The 18,734-nt window shown below is 45.0% G+C and overlaps 2 protein-coding genes across 16 annotated transcripts in view; one reads left to right on the top strand and one right to left on the bottom strand.

Annotated features, from left to right (window-relative positions):
• Positions 1-4,943, top strand: part of LOC144178582 (transcription factor 12-like) — a 114,605-nt gene extending 109,662 nt beyond the window's left edge. For all 13 annotated transcript variants that reach the window (XM_077706523.1, XM_077706527.1, XM_077706529.1 and 10 more), the window contains one exon: positions 473-4,943. The gene's annotated coding sequence lies outside the window, so the exon portion shown is untranslated. The remainder of the gene's footprint in view (positions 1-472) is intronic.
• Positions 4,944-9,714: 4,771 nt separating this feature from the next.
• Positions 9,715-17,667, bottom strand: Nacalpha (nascent polypeptide associated complex protein alpha subunit). 3 transcript variants are annotated; one of them, XM_077706536.1, is made up of 7 exons: positions 17,529-17,667; positions 16,993-17,077; positions 15,143-15,222; positions 14,683-14,907; positions 14,081-14,218; positions 11,455-11,577; positions 9,715-9,971 (listed from the first exon to the last, which is right to left on the bottom strand). In XM_077706536.1, exons 1-7 carry the CDS (start codon positions 17,634-17,636, stop codon positions 9,957-9,959), a joined length of 774 nt encoding a protein of 257 aa, XP_077562662.1. In that variant the 5' UTR covers positions 17,637-17,667; the 3' UTR covers positions 9,715-9,956. The 3 variants fall into 3 exon arrangements, with proteins under 3 accessions (XP_077562662.1, XP_077562663.1, XP_077562664.1); XM_077706537.1 differs by lacking the exon at positions 17,529-17,667 and adding an exon at positions 17,490-17,513; XM_077706538.1 differs by lacking the exon at positions 17,529-17,667 and adding an exon at positions 17,335-17,479.
• Positions 17,668-18,734: the final 1,067 nt, after the last annotated feature.

Genomic DNA, 18,734 nt, shown 5'->3' on the forward strand with positions numbered 1-18,734 from the left:
CCGTCGCACGCTGAAGCAAATGAGGTTTCTACAGGTTATAAGTAGGTCACTAGCTACTTATCGCAACAAAAAAAACAAGATGCAAAATTTTTGTGTCAGTGCCCCTTTAACTGAGCGGCGGCTGGCTGTCCTGCGTTGCGAACTAAATCTGAGACGAGACCACCCCTAGCAGCCACAGCTAGTGCTGCTTACATTCACAGGGCCTGGCTAGGGCAGCAAGGAAAATTTTAATCTCGGTCGGGGCTTGTTTTGGCAATGACTAAACGTGACCATCATTTGTGAGCTGAACGGCACTAGTAAGTTCTGGAAGTTTTGAAGCTAGTAGCTAACAGCCGGTCTGGGGGGGGTATTCAGGAAGATTGAATTGGAGAGAGATCGGGGATACTAGTAAATAGACTTTTTGACCCACTTAATTAAGATTCTTGCTTGGTTTGCTCGATTGTGACGGGAATTCCTTGTGTGCTTTTTCCAGGGTTCCGCACAACCTGTTTGTCGTCGACACAAGACAAGCTCTTCGTTTTCGAAGGAGACTTCTTCCAGCTTCCAGTAGATGAGCAAGCGAAAAAAAAAAAAGACGCATTTACTCTACAGCAGCAGAAGCAGCCACCGTTCTTCCCTCCTGACCAGCAACAACACTTCTCGCCCTTTTTCATTGTTCTCTCTCTCTCTCGCTCTCCTTATTGTTTGAGACCTTTACCCTCTCTTCTGATAGTTCTTCATCATGCTTCCCGGCCCCGCTTTGAGGGGCGCTCATTGGCAGGTGTGATTGCAGTGTACAAACTCTGGACCTGCCGTGGCCAACTGAGTGGGCCGAGTGGCATTTGCAAGCATGTACGCACACTATGAAACGCCGCCTCTCTCATCCCGGATCAGTGCGTTTCAGCGTTGCAAGCTCTCGAGGAACACAAAGACTGGCAGAAGAGAGCCGCACACATTAAATGAACGCACTTTCTCTGTGCTATCGCGGAGCCTCGGACAATTGTATTTAAAACTGCGGAGCGGGACGTTTTATTAACCTGCCCGCAGCAACATGGCTCAACAGGGCAAGTGTTTTTGCCCCATTCCCTCTTAGCAAGGCTCTTAGCTTTCTGTTCTTGCCTGCCTTAAGAGTGAAGTGTTTCTTTGGCAACAGCTGGACTCGAGCGAAAAATTTCAGTACAGTCGCTTTTTTTTTTCTGATTTTTTTTTTATTGTTCATGTGATTGCTCGTTCTTCACTCCTTGCTCAGTTTCTCATTTTTTTTCTCTCCCCCCTCCCTCCCCCCCTTTACCTCCTGTCAGGGGAAAAATGTGTGGTGAGAGTGTCTTCTCTTTCGAGTGCTTGTTTTGTGAGCTTGCATCTTGGTGGATGTGCTTGTGAGCAAGGTTATATACATAAAGAATATATATATATTATATATATTATACACAACAAACACACTGAAAAAAAAAATGTATAGAATCATCTCTGTTTTTCTCCATTGTCATTTCTATTACTGTATAAACTTTCGACGGGAGGCTTTTTTGGGTGTTGGATTAGTGTTCGACAAAGCTTGGAAAGAGACTGGCAACGACGGGAAGATGGCGCACTTTGTGTTTGGCATTTAGCTGGAGCTAGTGTTCATCGTCACTCTTATTTGTTCCACGCTTGGTCCCCCTCGCGCTGTCCCTTCGTTTCGTTGCGTTCGATGCAGCTGCAGTGTGCGAGAATGGATGCTGCACGGCTGGCGTGTCTGTTTTTTAGCACGGCCGGTTTGAGCCCTCCCCTTGCGTGGGCAGCGATCATGGTCATGGCACACTGAAGGTTCGGAACTGGCCCCTCCAGAGCTTCTACTTGGGCAGCATGCAAGACACTGTTCAAACAGAGGTGATCTTCAGTAGCCAGAGGTCTTCCACTGTCTGTGCATTGGCCTCCGCTTATAGAAGGCTTTTTGCGATTTTTTCGTGTTGCATTTGGACAGGCGGACTCAGACGTGAGAAAATATCCTTTATTCCAAGCACAAAGGCAGGATTGGAGGAGATTTAAAATGAAAAAAATTGCGCGCTTAGAGTTCATACCGGTGTGAAAAAATGCCTGAATTTTTTCCTTTGTTAGGGCATGGCTCTTTCAGGTATAGCAAGACAACTTTAGCATCCTGTTATGGGTTTCTTTGTAACCTAATGAGGACATCGAAAATGGTTTTAACTTGGCATCGTCCTTTGTGTTGGGTATGAAAAGCTTGGCAAAACATGAAAAGTAGCATGCTTCGGTTGAAATTTTCAATGAGCGCTCGATGGCGGCTCCACATTTTGGTCAGAAGCAGTGTGTTCAGGCAAAATTAATATAAGTATGTTTCTAGGCTGTGCAGACTGCTTTTGTTACCAGCCTTTTCATGAATTGGTCTGCAATCAGTTATTTGAGGCTGACCGTGAGATAGGAGTTCATTGCGCGAATTTTGCCATTTTGCACTCGATGCACTATTGCAGTCTAGAACTGCATGTCTGGAGTCTGAGCCACGCAATTGTGCAAACCGACTCTGAAATGTTGCCTTGATTTTACGATGATGACTGTAACCGGCTCCTGCCGTTGTGTTCCAACCGTTTGAGGTAGTTTTGTTGTACATGTGTGCAGCAGGTGATGGCTACGATGCATTTATGAGCTGCGCATTGTTTGAGCATTTATATTTCATGATGGAGGTAAAAAAAAATTTCACTTCCCTTTGTACGTGCAAATCGCAATGATGATGATGATGATTGCTATTGGTCTCCCCTTTGAAGCGGGGTGATGACATGTCATCTTACCAAAAAGGACTAATATAATCAATGGCAAGCCCCCTCTCCATTTTTTTTTGTCCTTTTCACGGTGAAGTAGCCAAAAAGAGATTGAACATCACACAGGGTTTAGCGACGTGAACTAGCCGAAAGCTGAAAAGAATTGGGTGCCAAGGCGTCAGCGCCGAAATCTTTCATCACTTTAACACATCGGTCAGCTTGTGATCAAATACTGCGAAATTTTGTCTCCCTGGCAGCCTAACTGGTAAACATACAGCAGTTTGTTCTTGAATGTGCAGCATACGTGTTCATGGTTTTAAGCAGTTGGCTGGTTTGTTAAGCTGCGGCATTGGCCATTTTTAACATACAGCTAAGTTCTTTTGTTGGGTCCAGTGGGCTCTGTTGCATTGACTGAGCTTGTTTCAACAGCTCTCTGATCTTGCAGCCAGTTTTGCTTTGTGCATTTGCACGAAACTTGTGCGCAAAGAACCGAACCGTGCAAAAAATGGTCATGCCAAACTGGTGCCCCTGGTTATCAATCAATTGTGGAATATTGTCACTTTACTAAAATGCTTATTATGATCAACAGAAGGAAGGCAGTCATTTTGCTAAATTGTTTATTGTGATCATTGAAAGAATGACAACTTAGAGTAGCAAAGGTGGGGTGGGGGGCTTCTTTAGGGCTTCCAAATTTGCACGTCGGATCTGCACAGACATTGACAGTTGGCGGCACACAAATTCGAACGTTTTACGACGTCATTGCGTAATGCCTCCCCAAGAGGCAATGCTGACCAGCTCCATAATGATTGGCAACTGTCAGCTTAGACTGCAAAATGGAAACAAGGCTGCCGTAAACGAGGCTGCCGTTTCGAGTCGCTTTTGACCACTTCATCCGGTGCCCGGTTAGCTCTTCCCCATCTTGCAGTGTTACAATGCCAAAGAAAAGCTGAAGAACTTCCTCATGGCTCGTGTCTTGAGAGTCCTTGTTTTATTGAGTGTTCTTTACGTGGCTTCTGGGAGATATTGGAGAAGTGGACACGCATCGCTGGGTTTTTGTTTACTTAATAAGTTCCTGCACTCTGAAGTGCAGTGCTCCTCTGTTGTCCAATTTTAAAGGGGGCTCAGCCGCAGCAGTGGTTGGCATTTATGAGCAGTTTTCAGCGCTGCATGAATTTTCCTCGCTTCTTATCCGCGCCCAGGACAGTGGCTCGCGGTTTCACTGCTGCTGTCTGTCGCCGCAAGAGTTTCGGGTTTCACGCTGCTTTTCGAGTGTTTCTACAAGTAGCGGAAGCCATTGGCCGTTTATCTGGCGAAGCATGCTGGAAATCTTTGTTGTTCTGTGCAACATTTGTCAGGGGCCGACTGTGCTGAACTGCTGCTCACTCTCTCGTGTGGAGCCACGTCAGTTTATTTCACTGTTAACATAAGTGCTGCGGTTTGAGGCAGCCGTTTATTTTTAAATACACTTTTTTTGTTTCTCGGCAACTCGTAAGTGCGCGCGTTTGGAGCGCGCGCGTCATGGACATTGTCGACTTGTAAGTGCGCGCGTGTCATGATGAACATTGTTTTTGTTCTATTCTCTCGCTAAGGCATGTGCGGCAATGTCTCAGCCACAAATTGTGTACGAAGGAAAACAACAAAAAGCTTGTGTCAGTGGATGCATCAGTTCTTTCTTTTTAAGTAGAACTGCATGGTGTTTTGTTTCATATTTGCAATTGTGTAATTTAACAAAGGTACATCGAATCACGCGCGTCGTACGTCACCGAGTAACTTGTACTGTTCTCCACCATGTATGTTTTTTTTTTTTTTCCCCCTCCCCTTGCATTTGTTTTTGTCATCTTGGTGTATTTTTGAACTCTTAAGACTGTTGCTCTCTCGCTTTTTGTTACCGTTTTATTGTTGTACACAGTATTTTTTGCTTTTGCCTGCTTTTATTTTATTCAGAAACTTGTCCCCCAATGTCATTATTACAGAGTTGTGTGGCCAGTGTTTTTAAGCATTATATACCATGTTGTTCATATACATACCCTGAGTGCATTTCTTTCGCTGTGTTCTCTCCCTCCCCTTCTACACTGTCGAATGTACGCCCTTGTTTGTCTTTTTTTTTTTTAACCTGAGTTTTCAGGGTGACCATTGCACATACACTTGAGTTGTCCTCTGCTGACACTTTGTCCAGTCATCCAGAGTAAAGAAAAAGTGCCATTTTTCGTACAATTCTGCTGGCTCAGTTTTCAGTCTGGACACGTGCCGACGACGCGTGCCGGTTTCCAGCACTGGGATGCTCGTTGGAGCACGTGCAGCAGTTGCGCTTTGCTGGCTAAACCTTCCAGACAGCTCTTATAGGGGGGACACTGGTCTTAAAACAACAACTTTTAATTTTCAAGTAAACTTTGTGAAACTGGTCAGTCTTGCTGCTTTTCCCTCACTGATTTCAAATATGCCATTATTTTTTCAGATGGTCAATTAGTTCTCAAGATAATTAGAGATAACTAGCCATTTTTGGTCAAACAGTAGACAAAACAGTGTTGGTCATAAAACTGTAATCTTTATATTTTCCAATACTATGAACCCTGGTGAATGCAATAATCGAAGCAGTTTTTTTGATGCACTGCTTAGAACTAATATTACAGCTCATTAAGCGTTGGTGGCACCAGTGGCAAGGAACCATTTTGAGTGCCCATTTCAAACACCAAAGTTTAATGAGCTGTAAAATTAGTTCCAGGCGGTGCATCAAAAATCGCATAGAGGCGGCTAGCATTGTATGGGTGGTGGCAAGTATTTAATAGGTGACATGATGTAGCACTGAGCCTTTTATTGCAACAGTGCACTAAGTACACAAATTTAGTTTAGGTACAGGTAAGTAATGTTCGCATCGCCAAGAACATGTGCAGAAGCGTTCAGTCACATTTGGTGGCACGATCATGGGTGAACGCTTCACAATACAAGGTGCCTCTCTCAAGTGCTGTGAATATGCAAGCTACAGGCAAGTTAAAATGGAAGATCCAGTGTTTTGCAGGCGTCACTATTGAGCCCAACATCATTTTCGAAACAGTCTGAGGTCGAGATTTAAAATCCAACTTCACCAAAATTTCACCTTGGCCAAACTTATTTTGAATATACAGTACATTCCACCAAACCAACTGGGGCATGACAAGTGGCTCGGAGAAATGCGTATAGTCAGTTATGAACGCTTTAAACAGCTTTGTAGCGGACGATGCTGCACTTGCCGATGGATCGTGCAAAGAACCATGAAGCAGAAGCAACATTCTCGGCCGGCCGGGTGCTTGGTTCTCCAGCCAGCCAAGAGAAGTGGAGCTCCGCTGTGTGCGCTAGTCTTAACACTGCCGCGCCTGCAAATCAGTTGCAAGCAGGTTTGCTCCGGCCGACCAGCTGCTATGTCCCTTCAGCCTGGCCATAATAGCCGCGTTTTTCTCAATTTCTGTTTCAAAATCTCAAATTTTTCTGGTTGTTTGCTCTGTGCGTGCTTGTACTTCAGCTGTTTTATTTTGGATCTCGCGGTCTTTTTAGACAGACTGCACGGAATAAGTGTTTTCAAGAGGTAAAAATTTTTAGTGCAGTTGGAATTTAATATCCCCATTGCATGAAGCACAAGAATCTGCACATGCAGAAGCTGCGCTGCCACGCGTCATTCGCATACTTCTGCAGACTCCTGAAGTAATGAGGTCTGCAAGACGGGAGCATTTTACTTTGTTTCCGTAGGCTATGAAATCAAGGATCGTTGTTGATGGACTTTTCTGCTGAAGCCAGGCCCCTGGATGCGAGCCCACATTGCTACTTCATGCTTGAAGGACATGACGTCATGTAGTTCATCACGGTCTTAGTTTTATTTCGGGGGAGTTGAAGCAGAGCGCAAGTCTTCATGTACACTCAACTCCTTACACTTCTCTGGAATTCAGTTTCCACTATTTTAGAAGAGGACACAGCATTTCTCGTAGGTGTACCTGCCAGTCTGGTTCTCATGGTTACCCAGAATTTTTTTGGTACACGTTAAAGATCCCCAGGTGGTAAAAATTAATCTGGAGCCCTCCACTATGGCACGCCTCATTGCCTGTGAAGCGTCGGCGCGTTAAACCTCGTAATCGATCAACTTTTCCAAAAAAGTGCACCTCACGAACCAGGCGAAGGTGTTGCAGAGACTGCACCTGCTTGGACTGCAACTCTGAGCACGAGTGTCGGCAAGTGTGACATGCCACGTCTGCTTGCTGCCATTCCTCCCCATGTGGTTTTAGGGGCGAAGCCCCTTAGGGGCTGGGGCTGTTGGCATCTCCTGTCATCGTCGTAATCATTGTCTCTTAGTCGCAGTACTGAAGCACCGGAACACTTGTTTACGCCTCGCTCTAGAACGTAACACATGCTAAAAAAACACCGGGACACTCGTTTACGCCTCGCGCTAGAGAGCTTCGTGCTTCAAAAACAGACTTTTACAGCAAAGCTGTATACCTCTACCCCTTAATGGTTTCATCTCCGTTGGCAAAAACGCCAAGAATACATTTATACACTGCATGCTTTGCCCCCCCCCCCAGGTTTCATGTTAGTGGAGATAGCCTAGGATTTTTTATTCTCTCACTGGCTCGTGCGTTAAGAAGCTCATAATGAATTTACCTGCAATCAACTAAAACATTTCAGACGTGCTGAGAAACACTACGAAGGCTCTTCTCAGGATGGGTAGTCACCCCAGGCTACACTAATCTCGCAAGGTCACTTTGTATACCATAATTGCCTAGTACTTGCAGAAAATCGATGTCGTGATTTGGAGGGGTGTAGAGTGTCCGTGTCTGGAGGGACGTGATGGAACAAGTCCTCTCTGTGGAGCGCGAAACGACTGCCCACCAGACGATATGTTTTGTTGGCAATAAGGGCAAAATGGGGGGTGGGTGCCCATTCAGATGGTACCATTTCCTCGTAACAGAGGGCGTGTAGGCACTGTTGGCGATGCTTTTGTTAATGAATATCTTGGCAACCCTGGGTATTTGAAGGCGCTGTGGAAGATATCCTTTTGGAGTTTGATGTAATAGGGCAATCTTGCGTTGAACACGCCTAGCATCCAGTTCCAGGCGCGTGGGTTCATGCAAGGCACGACGGCAGAAGGGGAGGGAGGTAATGAAGCGCTCTCCCTGGCAGCATCGTGTGCTACTTGGTTCCCCAACTGAAAATCCGTGTGACCCAAGTCCACTGTCCACGCCAGGCGTATAGTTACACGATTTTGCGAAAGATGTTGAAGGGAGAGCGTAATGATGTTGGTTGTAGGGTGGTCTGAATATGGTTTTCCGAGTTCTTGCATGACGTCATGGGAATCGGGCAATATGTGTGCCATTTGAGGTGTATTCGCAGAGTACGTTAAATGGTCCAGTACGGCCAGTACGCCTCGTAGCTCCGCTTCAAGGGGTGAACGGGTGTTGATTTCGAGCACTGCCGCGCCATACAGGTGTGGTGCCTCTGGCGATCTCCATGCAACTCCGATGCATCCGTCGCGAATACCAGAGTGTTTGTTCATCTGGAGTCGTCATTGAGCCTGTTGTTGGGCTTGGGGGTGCCTTCTGGGTATGTTGGTCTTCTGATGCATTACGACCAGAGTCTTGGGTTTTGAAAAAAGCTTATTCAGTCTAAAAAGTACTAATGGGATCGCCTAAACACAAGCTGGCTCGATTTTTCAGAAGCAACATCACCAAAGAGCCAAAATTTTATCAGCGAAATGATGCAATAAACATGTTTGCAAGAAGCTGCCCAAGTTTTTCTTTTCGGGGGGGGGGGGGGGGCTTGAACTAACGGCTGATTCCACAGAGGGTACCATTTCTAACCCTTTCGCTGCCACACCCGAGAACTCGTGAAAAAATACTGCGCACGTGTCGCAACATCTATTGAAAAGTTGCATAAACACAAATTGTGCCGCGTAAATTTGCGACAACAGATGGAGGTCGTTTCTTCATCAGCACCGCTTCAACTCGTCTCAGCCAGCAGCACAGCCACATTGGCTATAGAGAGTCAGATGCGACCAAAGCAGTGGGGGAGGTCTCGCTATTTGCATGTTATCGCGAGGGGCTACTACGAGTGGTAAGTTGAGAAGAATGTCTAAGTAAACTTTTTTCTTAACATTTAGACATACTAATAAGTAGGTAGTTCTACTATATAGTTCGTTTGTATTCTATATAGTATTTCTTTTTGATAAGGTAGTACTTAATAAAGTGTCCTGCACAGCACCGTAGTGCATTACGAGCCTAAAATTTCCACCAAATAAACCCGGAAACAAAAAAAAAGCTGCTTTGAATAAGGACCAGTTATTAAAAAAGGCTTGGCAGTGAAAGGCTCAAGTAGCATAGGCATTACACAAATAAAGAAGATTGCTAACAGTTCCCAGCAGTTCCTGTTTGCAATCAGGTCAATTTTTCAGAAAGCTCTTAGCTGCTGGCGTTCAATTCAATTTTCAACCAATCAGCCGAGGACAAGCATGCTCGGCATAGTGGGCACATTCCAAAATATTGCTTGTGTGTACAACCACCGGCTGTTATACCACCTCAATATGCAAATATTTCAGAAAGGGTGTCAATCTGCACCCTTCTGAATTTTAACTGGCAAGTAGCAAGGAGAGAGTGCTGATCAGTTAGTGAAATACGCTATTCCAATTTGCACTGTGACCGTAAGAATAGGCACCGTTTGAAAACTAACATTTCCCAAATTTAAATCAACGCAACAGCTTATGCCAGCTTTATGGCGCTGGTCTGTGGTATAAGGCTGGCATTAATGCAAACCAATAACTGCTATTGTATCCTTTAGACGTCGCTGCGCTCTCGTCAACGCTATACACACAAAAATAGTCACTTCCAGCTAATGCAAACTGGAAATGAAGCTTTAAGCTTTGGAAACTGTGGCAGCGACAGTGGTACAGCAGCCAGAATAACCCACAGCTGCTCCCAGAGGGTTCTACCAGGAGGCTCTTGGCAGCGTCCATACTAACACAAAAACCAACTAGGGCAAAATGAGCAGCACATTTTATTTCAACTTTTCACAACTCTATATAAACGAGGAAGCGACTTTGCCCTTGGAGACATTTTTCTGTTTGGGCACAGCAGAGAGCAATTGGCTCCCACATGGATCCAGTCCATCTTTACACAAGGCAGAAAAAAAAAAAAAAATGCAAGGGGGAGGGCACCACAACTCCCCGTGCATGACTTGCAAGGCTGTCCAGCTTCTGCTGTCTCAGGCACACTGCTACATTGTCAATTCCTGCGAGAAAAACCAACAAGGCACTTAGAGTGTGTGGTGAAAATTGAACGCTTCATACCTCCCCGCTATTACAGGCCGAAAATTATTTGGCAACGTGCTAGAGCAGTAAAACCCAGACATGCAGCAACAGTACACAAGGTGTTCCGAGCTGCCACCAGAGCCACAGTGCAGTGCGGTGCAGAAGAGGTCTAAAGTCCTGGCTACAAGGTTAACACAGCCCATAGCATTTTCTCCACTGTCCTGGGATTCACCATGTGCATATGGTGTGCTCAAATACAGCAGACTCGCTCGCGATGATTTAAACTTGGAAGGGACCCCATCATTTTGATTGAATCGTCGGAAGTTTGAATTACCAGAAAAAGTTATATATATGACCCTGGGCAAGGTGACAGTACACATTATGATTAGGCCTTGATTTCTTTTTATCACATTTTTAAATTTCAAGCATTCTTAAACCCTAACTGCACAAAATAAACAGGAAGCAGAGGTGTAAGGTCCACAAGCTGAATGCTGTGCGCCTCACTTTCATACCCACTGTGTCATTTTTATTTTTATTTTTTTTTGCTGACACGCGACACACGATTGCTCAATTGCGAGTTTTTCTTCTTGTTTTTTGCGACAGTGGCCCACGTGGCTTTGACTGCTTCGCCAAGTGTAGGCAGTCAATCATGTTTACACATTTTTTGAGGCCAGTTCGTTGTTTTGGTTTCTAATTTGCATCGTTTAAATGGTAAATAAAGCTGGAAATTCGAAGAAACATCACGGTCTACCTTGCTTGGGCTTCGTTTCGAACATTTGTTCACTAGCAACGCCTTTTTTTCTTGGAGGCTTGAGACGCTTATTTTTCATTTTTTCGACTGTTATGGTTATATAAGCACACAAATTTTCAAATGGTTGCGGGAAAACAGTAGATATTTTTTGGTATGGACATACATTGAAAGAATAGTGGGCCAACCAAAACTTTGAATTTTGTTTGAATGAATTGAAAGTACAAATTTTCAGAGTTTGAATTATCACAGGTGTACTGTACTACCTTGCATCAGCAGTTTCCCTTGTGGATTGTAGCACAGCCTCCAAGAACTAACATTCTTTTCTTTCGTATGCATCCAGCAAGTTAACAAAACATCTAGGAACTGTGCATTCAGAAATTTATGGGAGGAATCGTGAAGACAACACATGCATTTGTTGAATCTGAAAGAACTAGCCTTTGGTAACTCACTCAACTCAATTCCAGCCCCCAAAAAAGTGTTGGACTGAGAAAAAATAAACACTGAGAAACTTTCAAATTCCAATGAATTCAGCACTCGTGAAACTTTTTTTTTTTTGCTTCATGGAGCCTTTAAACGATCCCAGAACGATGTCACATAATGCTATGCAGTGGTTATTGGGTACAACTATTCTGACCTGTGCAGTACACAAAATACACGTATACAGACACACACACACACATGAAAAAGGGGAGGGGGCAGGCTGGCTCACTTACCATGATTGCATTGACAATGTCATTGTTGTTATTCTTGAGTGCTCGTACCGCTTTCATACGGGATACGTTGGCCTGTGACATGACCAGCTCAATGTCCTTGCTCTCCACTCCAGCCTCGTCCACCTAAAGGACAAGAACACAACGCACAAGCAGTTTTAGCTTTGTTCTCGCACAAGGAATACCACATGTTTAAACATTTGAACACATGCGGCATAACGTAACCCAGGCTACCAAGGTTTATACATCCACCCAGTTCAACCCTCAAATTTGAGCCTTGTTACAGGACCCCTGAAAGCAACTCTTTGAACATTCCACATTGACCTTCAGCCCAGAACAGCATACCTATGTGCAGAAGGAAACCTCGAGGTCATAGTGAAAGGTGCTTGGAAATGGACCGCACCCTCAGTCACGTGCTTTGAATAATTTGCCTCGTTATTCGATGCCGTAGTGGCATGACTCGTCGACGCAACGCATGTGATGAGGCGCGCCGTAGTGGAGGGCTCCGGATTAATTTTGACCACCCGGGGATCTTTGACGTGTGTCGAAATCTCACACACACGGGCGTTTTTGCCCTTTGCCTCCATCAGAAAAGCGGCCGCCGCGGCCGGGAATCAAACCCGCGACTTTGTGCCAGCAGCGCAATGCCTTAGCCTCTGAACCACCGTGGCGGGTTCCTTTCTCCCATGTATTTTTTTTTTTATATCTCCGCAGCTTTGGTTAGCAGCGCAACCACTTTTTAAGTTTTTTGCACCTGACCCGAAAGTTTGGGTGGGCATTTTTTCAGAACTTTACGGTAAGGTACTGGCAAGATAAATAATAATAATAATAATAATAATAATAAAAATAATAAAGACTGTCTTCAGCACTTGAACAACCCTAAACATGCCTCACCACTGGCACCAAATACACATTGTAGAGTTGAACCCCGTTATAAGAGGCATGGGTTATAACAATCGGTTATTAGAGACATTATCCCCCCCACATGATCAACTGCCCTACATCCCTCATTCATTTGACTTTTATAACAGACATCGACTATTACTGGTAGAAGAGAAGTTGGTCGCGAAGGAAAAGCTACCCTTGAATTTTGGTCAACAAGCTCGCTTGTAACGGACATTTTAACTTCAGATGCAGTGCCACCAGTCACTAACTGCAGTTGCATCCATTATGGAGACAAAGGGGGATGACAGACACACGCAGTCACTATTTATCTTAACTTAAAGCAAACGCAGAGTGGTTCGGTCAGCCATGAAATGACCGTTAGAAGCCCCAGGAATAGAATGTACAGAAGTGGTTAAGCTATTACCAAGCGTACAAGCGCAACCACACATTCAGGTGTCTGTGCGAGGCTAGAATGTCGGTGATCCCAATCAAGAAGCATTGCATATGTTGAGTCTACAAGCCAGAGTGCACAGCGGCCATTCTGTCCGCTCTGGCTATTCATCAGAATTGTGGATGCTGGTTTATGATGCGGGCGGGAGCACAGTCACGTGAAATTGTTCATATTTCCCGGGGTTTTTTTGTCAGCAAGAAAAAATGAGGACACAATTAGTATGTCGCTACAATACCGCTGATAGATGCCCCTCGTGGGTACCTGTAAATTCCTCATCGACACTTTCTAAATGATAGGGACAGTACTTCTCGAGTTGGATAATGAATTACCGATTAGCTCATTAAATATCATGAACAAAACAATTACAACTACTCCCCTCCACTGGAAACATTATGCCCTAAGTGTTCTTTGAGCAACGCCATTGCTCTTTTTTAAAGTCTTGGTGCATGACAGCTGGGAAACCCTGTATACCACAATCTCGTGAAGCGACCTGACAGATCAGCAACTGGAACCCCCCAATGCCAAGAAGAGTTGACGGCAAGCAAATCCAGCTCTGCTGATGGAGTTATGGAACAAGAGGGCGATACAGGCATTGATCTTTCACCATGGTGTCAAGGCTGACTGAAAACAAGGTTTACACCTAACAAAGCATTACACTCAAATAGGGATATTATGCTCAAGTAGACACAGTAGAGTTGTCTGTTCGGAATTACTTGCGGGCTATGCAACCATTACAGGTCATCACTCCAGAGGGGCGACTTTCGCTGTGGTTCATCGTCATCTATTTTGGCAGCTTTCCAGCTTTGCGTGTTCGCTTACTTGTCGAAACCCACTGGCACATGAACCGCATCCATTGGGATCCCATTGCCAGGCCCATTGTACAATGAAACATGGGCTGAAGTATTCCGCTACAATTTCTACAATGCTGCCCTGGTGAGATCCCGAGTGTCTACGAGCAGTGCTCTACACACAGTGTACCAGGAGTAAAGGACTCCGTATTGCAGAGAACAAGACAAAACGTGCAGAATCGCTCTCGATCCTACCTTTTTCAGCTACTCCTGGGGGAGGGCAAGGGGTTTGTCCCGGTCGTGTAAGGTTGAGCAGTAAAAGAATACCCATTATTTGCGAGCACGATTTCCAATCTCTCATAACTCCCATGACACTGGGCGGGTTTTGAAAGGCGTAGGAAATTTGTGGGATAATAGACCAGCACCAGGGGCATTCCAAATAGTCGACAAAAAGTGCTGCAGGGGGTAAACCTTCAAACATAGTCCAGCCAGCATAAAGACGCACCTCCTCTTCCTCTTCAGACTCCTCTTCGATGGGTTGGGACACAGCCGCCTGCGCCGGCTCACCCATGGCGGCCCCTGCGTCCGGAGCCTTGAACTTCTCGGCAGCAGCCATCTGTGCCTGTTGACTGAGGTCCTCAATCTGCACAGGGAAAAACAAGGAGGCAGTTACAACCAACTGCTGGGGCAAATTACAGGCGTTTGGGAATTGAAGCAGCCTCTCATTTTTAGTAGCCAGTTGCCTCTCGTTCTCCTTTGGCTCTTCCTATAACTACTGGCTTTGGCAAGTGCTGTCTTGGCTTAGTTGGCATGGCTTACCCTAAGGTATATTTGAAACCACAAAAAAACATTTTGTAGACAAGCACAACACCAAGATTTTCTTTCTGGAGGGCTACTTTAAGCAGCAAGGTTGTGCTCTTCTATGACACTAAAAAGCACAAAATGCCTACCAAAGGGCTCACTATGCCATTAACAACAATGCAGTGTTCAAACGATGGCGTGAAATGTTTTTTGGGAACCAAATATGGGCTACATTTCATAAAAAGGGCCATTTCATAAAAAGAAGCCTCCCCTAGACTGAGAATACTGGGGCAGCAGCGCACATACCTTGGCCTCCCCGAAGACGATGTAGGTGTCAGACGCGGGGCTCTTGTACACGTCTGGCTTGGTGATGACAAAGAGGATGTTCTTGGACTTGCGGATGGTGACCCGGCAAACGCCCTGCACCTGCTTCAGGCCCAGCTTGGACATCAGCTTGCGTGCCTTCTTCTCGCTCCGGCTCTGCTTGGCCTTGCTCACCAGCTCCTCGGTGATGCCCGCAGCCTGGGCAATCTGTACGGGACATGGGCGAAAGCAGCACTCACTGTTACACACCGAGAATGCCCGGGGAAATTTCAGCGACAGGTGACAGTCCCGTTTCATGACAACAAAGCCTTTTGGTGCGGCTCATCTTGCAGATTGGGAAGGTGAAAAATTGGTCCAACTGCGTACGCTGCCAAGGCTGCACACCATAGTGGTGTTTTGGTACCAAGAGATTGATGTGGAGCATTCTTTTCGTTTCCCTCACCTGGCTCTGTCCAGTGGCCTTTCCGAGCTCATCGTCAAGCTCTGGCCCCGAGTCGTCGCTACCGGAGTCTGTGTCACTGGCTGGAAGGGAAAATGGAGAGCAGTGGCACAGCTTAATAGACCTAATAACATGAAGCCATACACGTCCACAGTGTATGATGCTCTTCAGAGTGCACACTTTACACGTAGGTGCCATTTTCTAATCTATTTTCTTTTTTATTTCTAAGAGCGAGTTTGGCAGCAGTACCTCAGAGCAGGATACAAGCTATTCAAACTTTCTATTAATAAAGAAAGGCCATCAAACAATTTCCCTAGGACCTGCAAACAACTGGGCTTATTAAGCTGAAATAGCTTACAACTGTACAAATGTGGCAATGCACCATACTCAAGAAGCTGCTAATTCAAAAACCAAGAACTCGGACGCAGCTACAATACAACACTGTGTTCACAGCCTTAGAAGGTGTACGGACAAAAGTTAGATGCATTAGAAGCATGATAAAGCACAACTGGTGAGTTTCTTGTTTTCGTACGGCGCACATTCACCAAAGAGAATGCAAAGCAATCCTTCTACAGAATCCAGTCCTAGTGAAATTGCAGAAAGCAGCATGAAGCAAAATGTTAGCTGCACACTACCTCACATATACTACTTCTCCAGCAGTTCTACCTGTTAAAGCTTTGTACCTTTTGAGATGCATCAGCCAGAGGTGCACACACTCATACACTCTGAAACTGCTGCTATGTAAATTTAACTTTCTCTTCACACAGGAGCATGTATCCACCGATAAAAAGCATGACCACATGGAGACATCGTCCAAATTCAGTACACATGAATGGAATGATAGCGTAGCCATGATAGCAATAACATTGCGCTAAAAAGACAGGACGACAAGAAGACACACCACACAGCGTAGAGGTGGTGTGAGGTGTGCCTTCTTCTGTCGTCCCGTCCTTTTAGCGCAATTTTATTTCCATCATGCCAGACCAACTAGCCTGTCAGAGTGCTTTGATGAGCGTAGCCAGCCATGCTAAATATAGGACACCATGCCGTACCCGCAGAAGACAGGCTGAGATTCTTTGCAGGCAGAGTCTGTCCTGTCAATAACGCAAATACAGTCTACTTGATGATGAAAAAGAAATGTAGCAACGCATCACCAGGTTTGGTAACACGCAGTTATGTTAAGCCTCGAGAGCCCCACGCAGCAACACAAAATACATTCACCTTGGGGAAATTTGGACCCTAGGCATCGCATGTATTCAAAACATGACATAAGGGTATATCTCAGGGCGTGAAATAGTGACTGGCTGGGTCCAGCAAACATTTATACTTTACACTCGAATGGGTATGCTCATATCATATTCAACCTTCCATGATCAACAATCCGTAATTTCACCATTACAAACTATATTTCTTCAGAACGGCACATAGCACTTTTTGCAGATACACGGTGTATGTCAAGAAATTAACAAGATACATCAAACTCTGCGCCAGTATTGCTCTGATTTATCTTTTTTTGTCGTTACGTCGCCCGCCCCTGCGGACAGCACGGGTAAATACCGCGGGCGGACAATGCGAGCCGTCAATCGTCCATGTTTACGAACGGAAAATCCGCACTGCCACGAAGTCATGATAAACGCATGCTGACGAGACTATCCAAGAGTGGGGAGTTTACACGTGATACAACAGAATTATGTCACAGGAACCATTTTATGCCTGTGGGTTGAACAATCAGTGCGTGTTTAACGATGAATCTTTCCCACTCCCTTATGTCGCTGTTTTTCAAGAGTACTGGTAAAGTTCATCACAACACGCACGACAGCCTAGAACAGTAATACAGAACGACAGGCACTTACCGTCTTCTACGGTGACCTTATCCTCAACTTTGGCTTCCCGCTTGGACTCCTGGGTGCTGAGCTCGGGCATGATTGCTTCAGTAAGCTGCACAAACATATTGTGAGGAGACTGTTACTTTTAGAAGATGCTAGGCACGTAATCATACGCCCAAACGCAGCACGCAATGAGTTGAAACAATGCGCTTGTAAATAGTTGCTTTTGCCAGCAGCGATAGGTTTCTAGTAACAAACGACGGCCGTTTGTTCACAAAACTGTTTCTTTGTTTACATGAATTAGTTAGGCTACTCGTGTAAAAACACAACACCTTGGCTATCTATTTCGATGATATTGAAATAGAGTACCTTCATTACGGAGATAGAATGGACGGCCGGCAATGCCGGAGACGCGCGAAACCGCAGCGTGCGGCCACTGTCGGCATACAAAGGGAAATATATGTCTTTAGTCAGTACTTCTAGAGTGCTGCGTTTATCAAGACAAGCAATCGGCAAATTCCTACCTCTACGATTTCGATTACGTTGGATCAAAATTTACTAACCTTCGGCCCAGCGTAAGGAAATGGATCGCACGAACAAAAATATCGCGCAGAAAGGGCCCCCTTGCGTCGCCGGAAGAAAGCTTTGACTGGTATTTTTAGTTGCCGCATATTTTGTAAGCTTGCAATGTAAACATGACTGAAATTTTGTTTAGAAATAATATTTAACTATTTACAATCACTTAGTTTTAAACTGTGCTTGGTACAACCTTATATTGAGTTAATGCCGCTGGGTGTCTCTGATGTGTACTCTTTTGCCGCCCAATTTGAAACGGACTTTACCACGTTATCTACAATCTTTCTTTCGAAAGTATGTTTTAGAATGTAAAGAAGCGTAGTATGGGGCTAACACAAGACTCCAACTTTCTCTAATGCCCTTCTCATACAACAATGAGCTTTTTGTACGTTTTTTACAGGTTAGTCGAATATAATCCAACACGATACCCCTGTTAAGCGGGTGTTTCCAGGGGCTTGAAACCGCACTTCATTCTACTCGAATGCCACGATTGAGCTGCTACGCGACGTTTTTCAGAGGAATTGAACTGAGTGCCCCCCTGGTCCAAAGAGCACCGCCAGCGACGTTTGATTTTCTCAACAGCCATTTAAAATCGAAACACAAACGTCCATACTCTGTCGCACAGTTTTTCCACGCCCCATTTACGAAAGTATTTATTAATGAGTAAACTGGCACTCGGAAAAGCACGTTCCCAGCAATATTTTAGACGGAAAAATAGAAAAGCAATGAGCACTGAAGCAACAAATAGCAATGCAACCAGAAATTTGTGGGAAATTATGTATGAAACTAAAACATGTATATCTTGTAGCACCCTATGAAGTCGACGCAGGACCAATTCCACTGGCGCCAGACAACAAAAAGTATGTTCCCAACTAAAGCCGAATCCTCCGAATTAATTAGCATTTAGTGAATAAACTACCCTGTAATTACAATTGTAGTCACCTTTTTTAATAAAAAATATTGTTTTCTGGCCCAATTTCACTCTGTAATTCAATATTTTTGCTAGGGTACGAAAAGGAATGGTGGCTGAACGCTGAAGCTTTCAACTGCAGCTGAGAGTCGTCGTGTAGACCGGCGGAACCCCCTTCATTCCGAATGGCGTTGGAAATTTCGAATGTCAATCGACTCGCATATAATTTGAAACGCCCTAGTAGCGAGGGTATAAAGAAGAAACACAAACGAAACCATGAAGG

This window comes from Haemaphysalis longicornis, unplaced genomic scaffold (genome assembly GCF_048455015.1).
Source record: "Haemaphysalis longicornis isolate Haplotype H1 unplaced genomic scaffold, Haemaphysalis longicornis Haplotype H1 scaffold_4, whole genome shotgun sequence".
NCBI lineage: Eukaryota > Metazoa > Arthropoda > Arachnida > Ixodida > Ixodidae > Haemaphysalis > Haemaphysalis longicornis.

Excerpts from the sequence above, each read along its gene's own strand:
- Nacalpha (XM_077706536.1), bottom strand. The coding sequence starts at position 17,636 with ATGCGGCAACTAAAAATACCAGTCAAAGCTTTCTTCCGGCGACGCAAG. Across the intron at positions 14,908-15,142 it reads AGGCCACTGGACAGAGCCAG|ATTGCCCAGGCTGCGGGCAT; the intron begins GTGAGGGAAACG and ends TGTCCCGTACAG. Across the intron at positions 14,219-14,682 it reads TCGTCTTCGGGGAGGCCAAG|ATTGAGGACCTCAGTCAACA; the intron begins GTATGTGCGCTG and ends TTCCCTGTGCAG.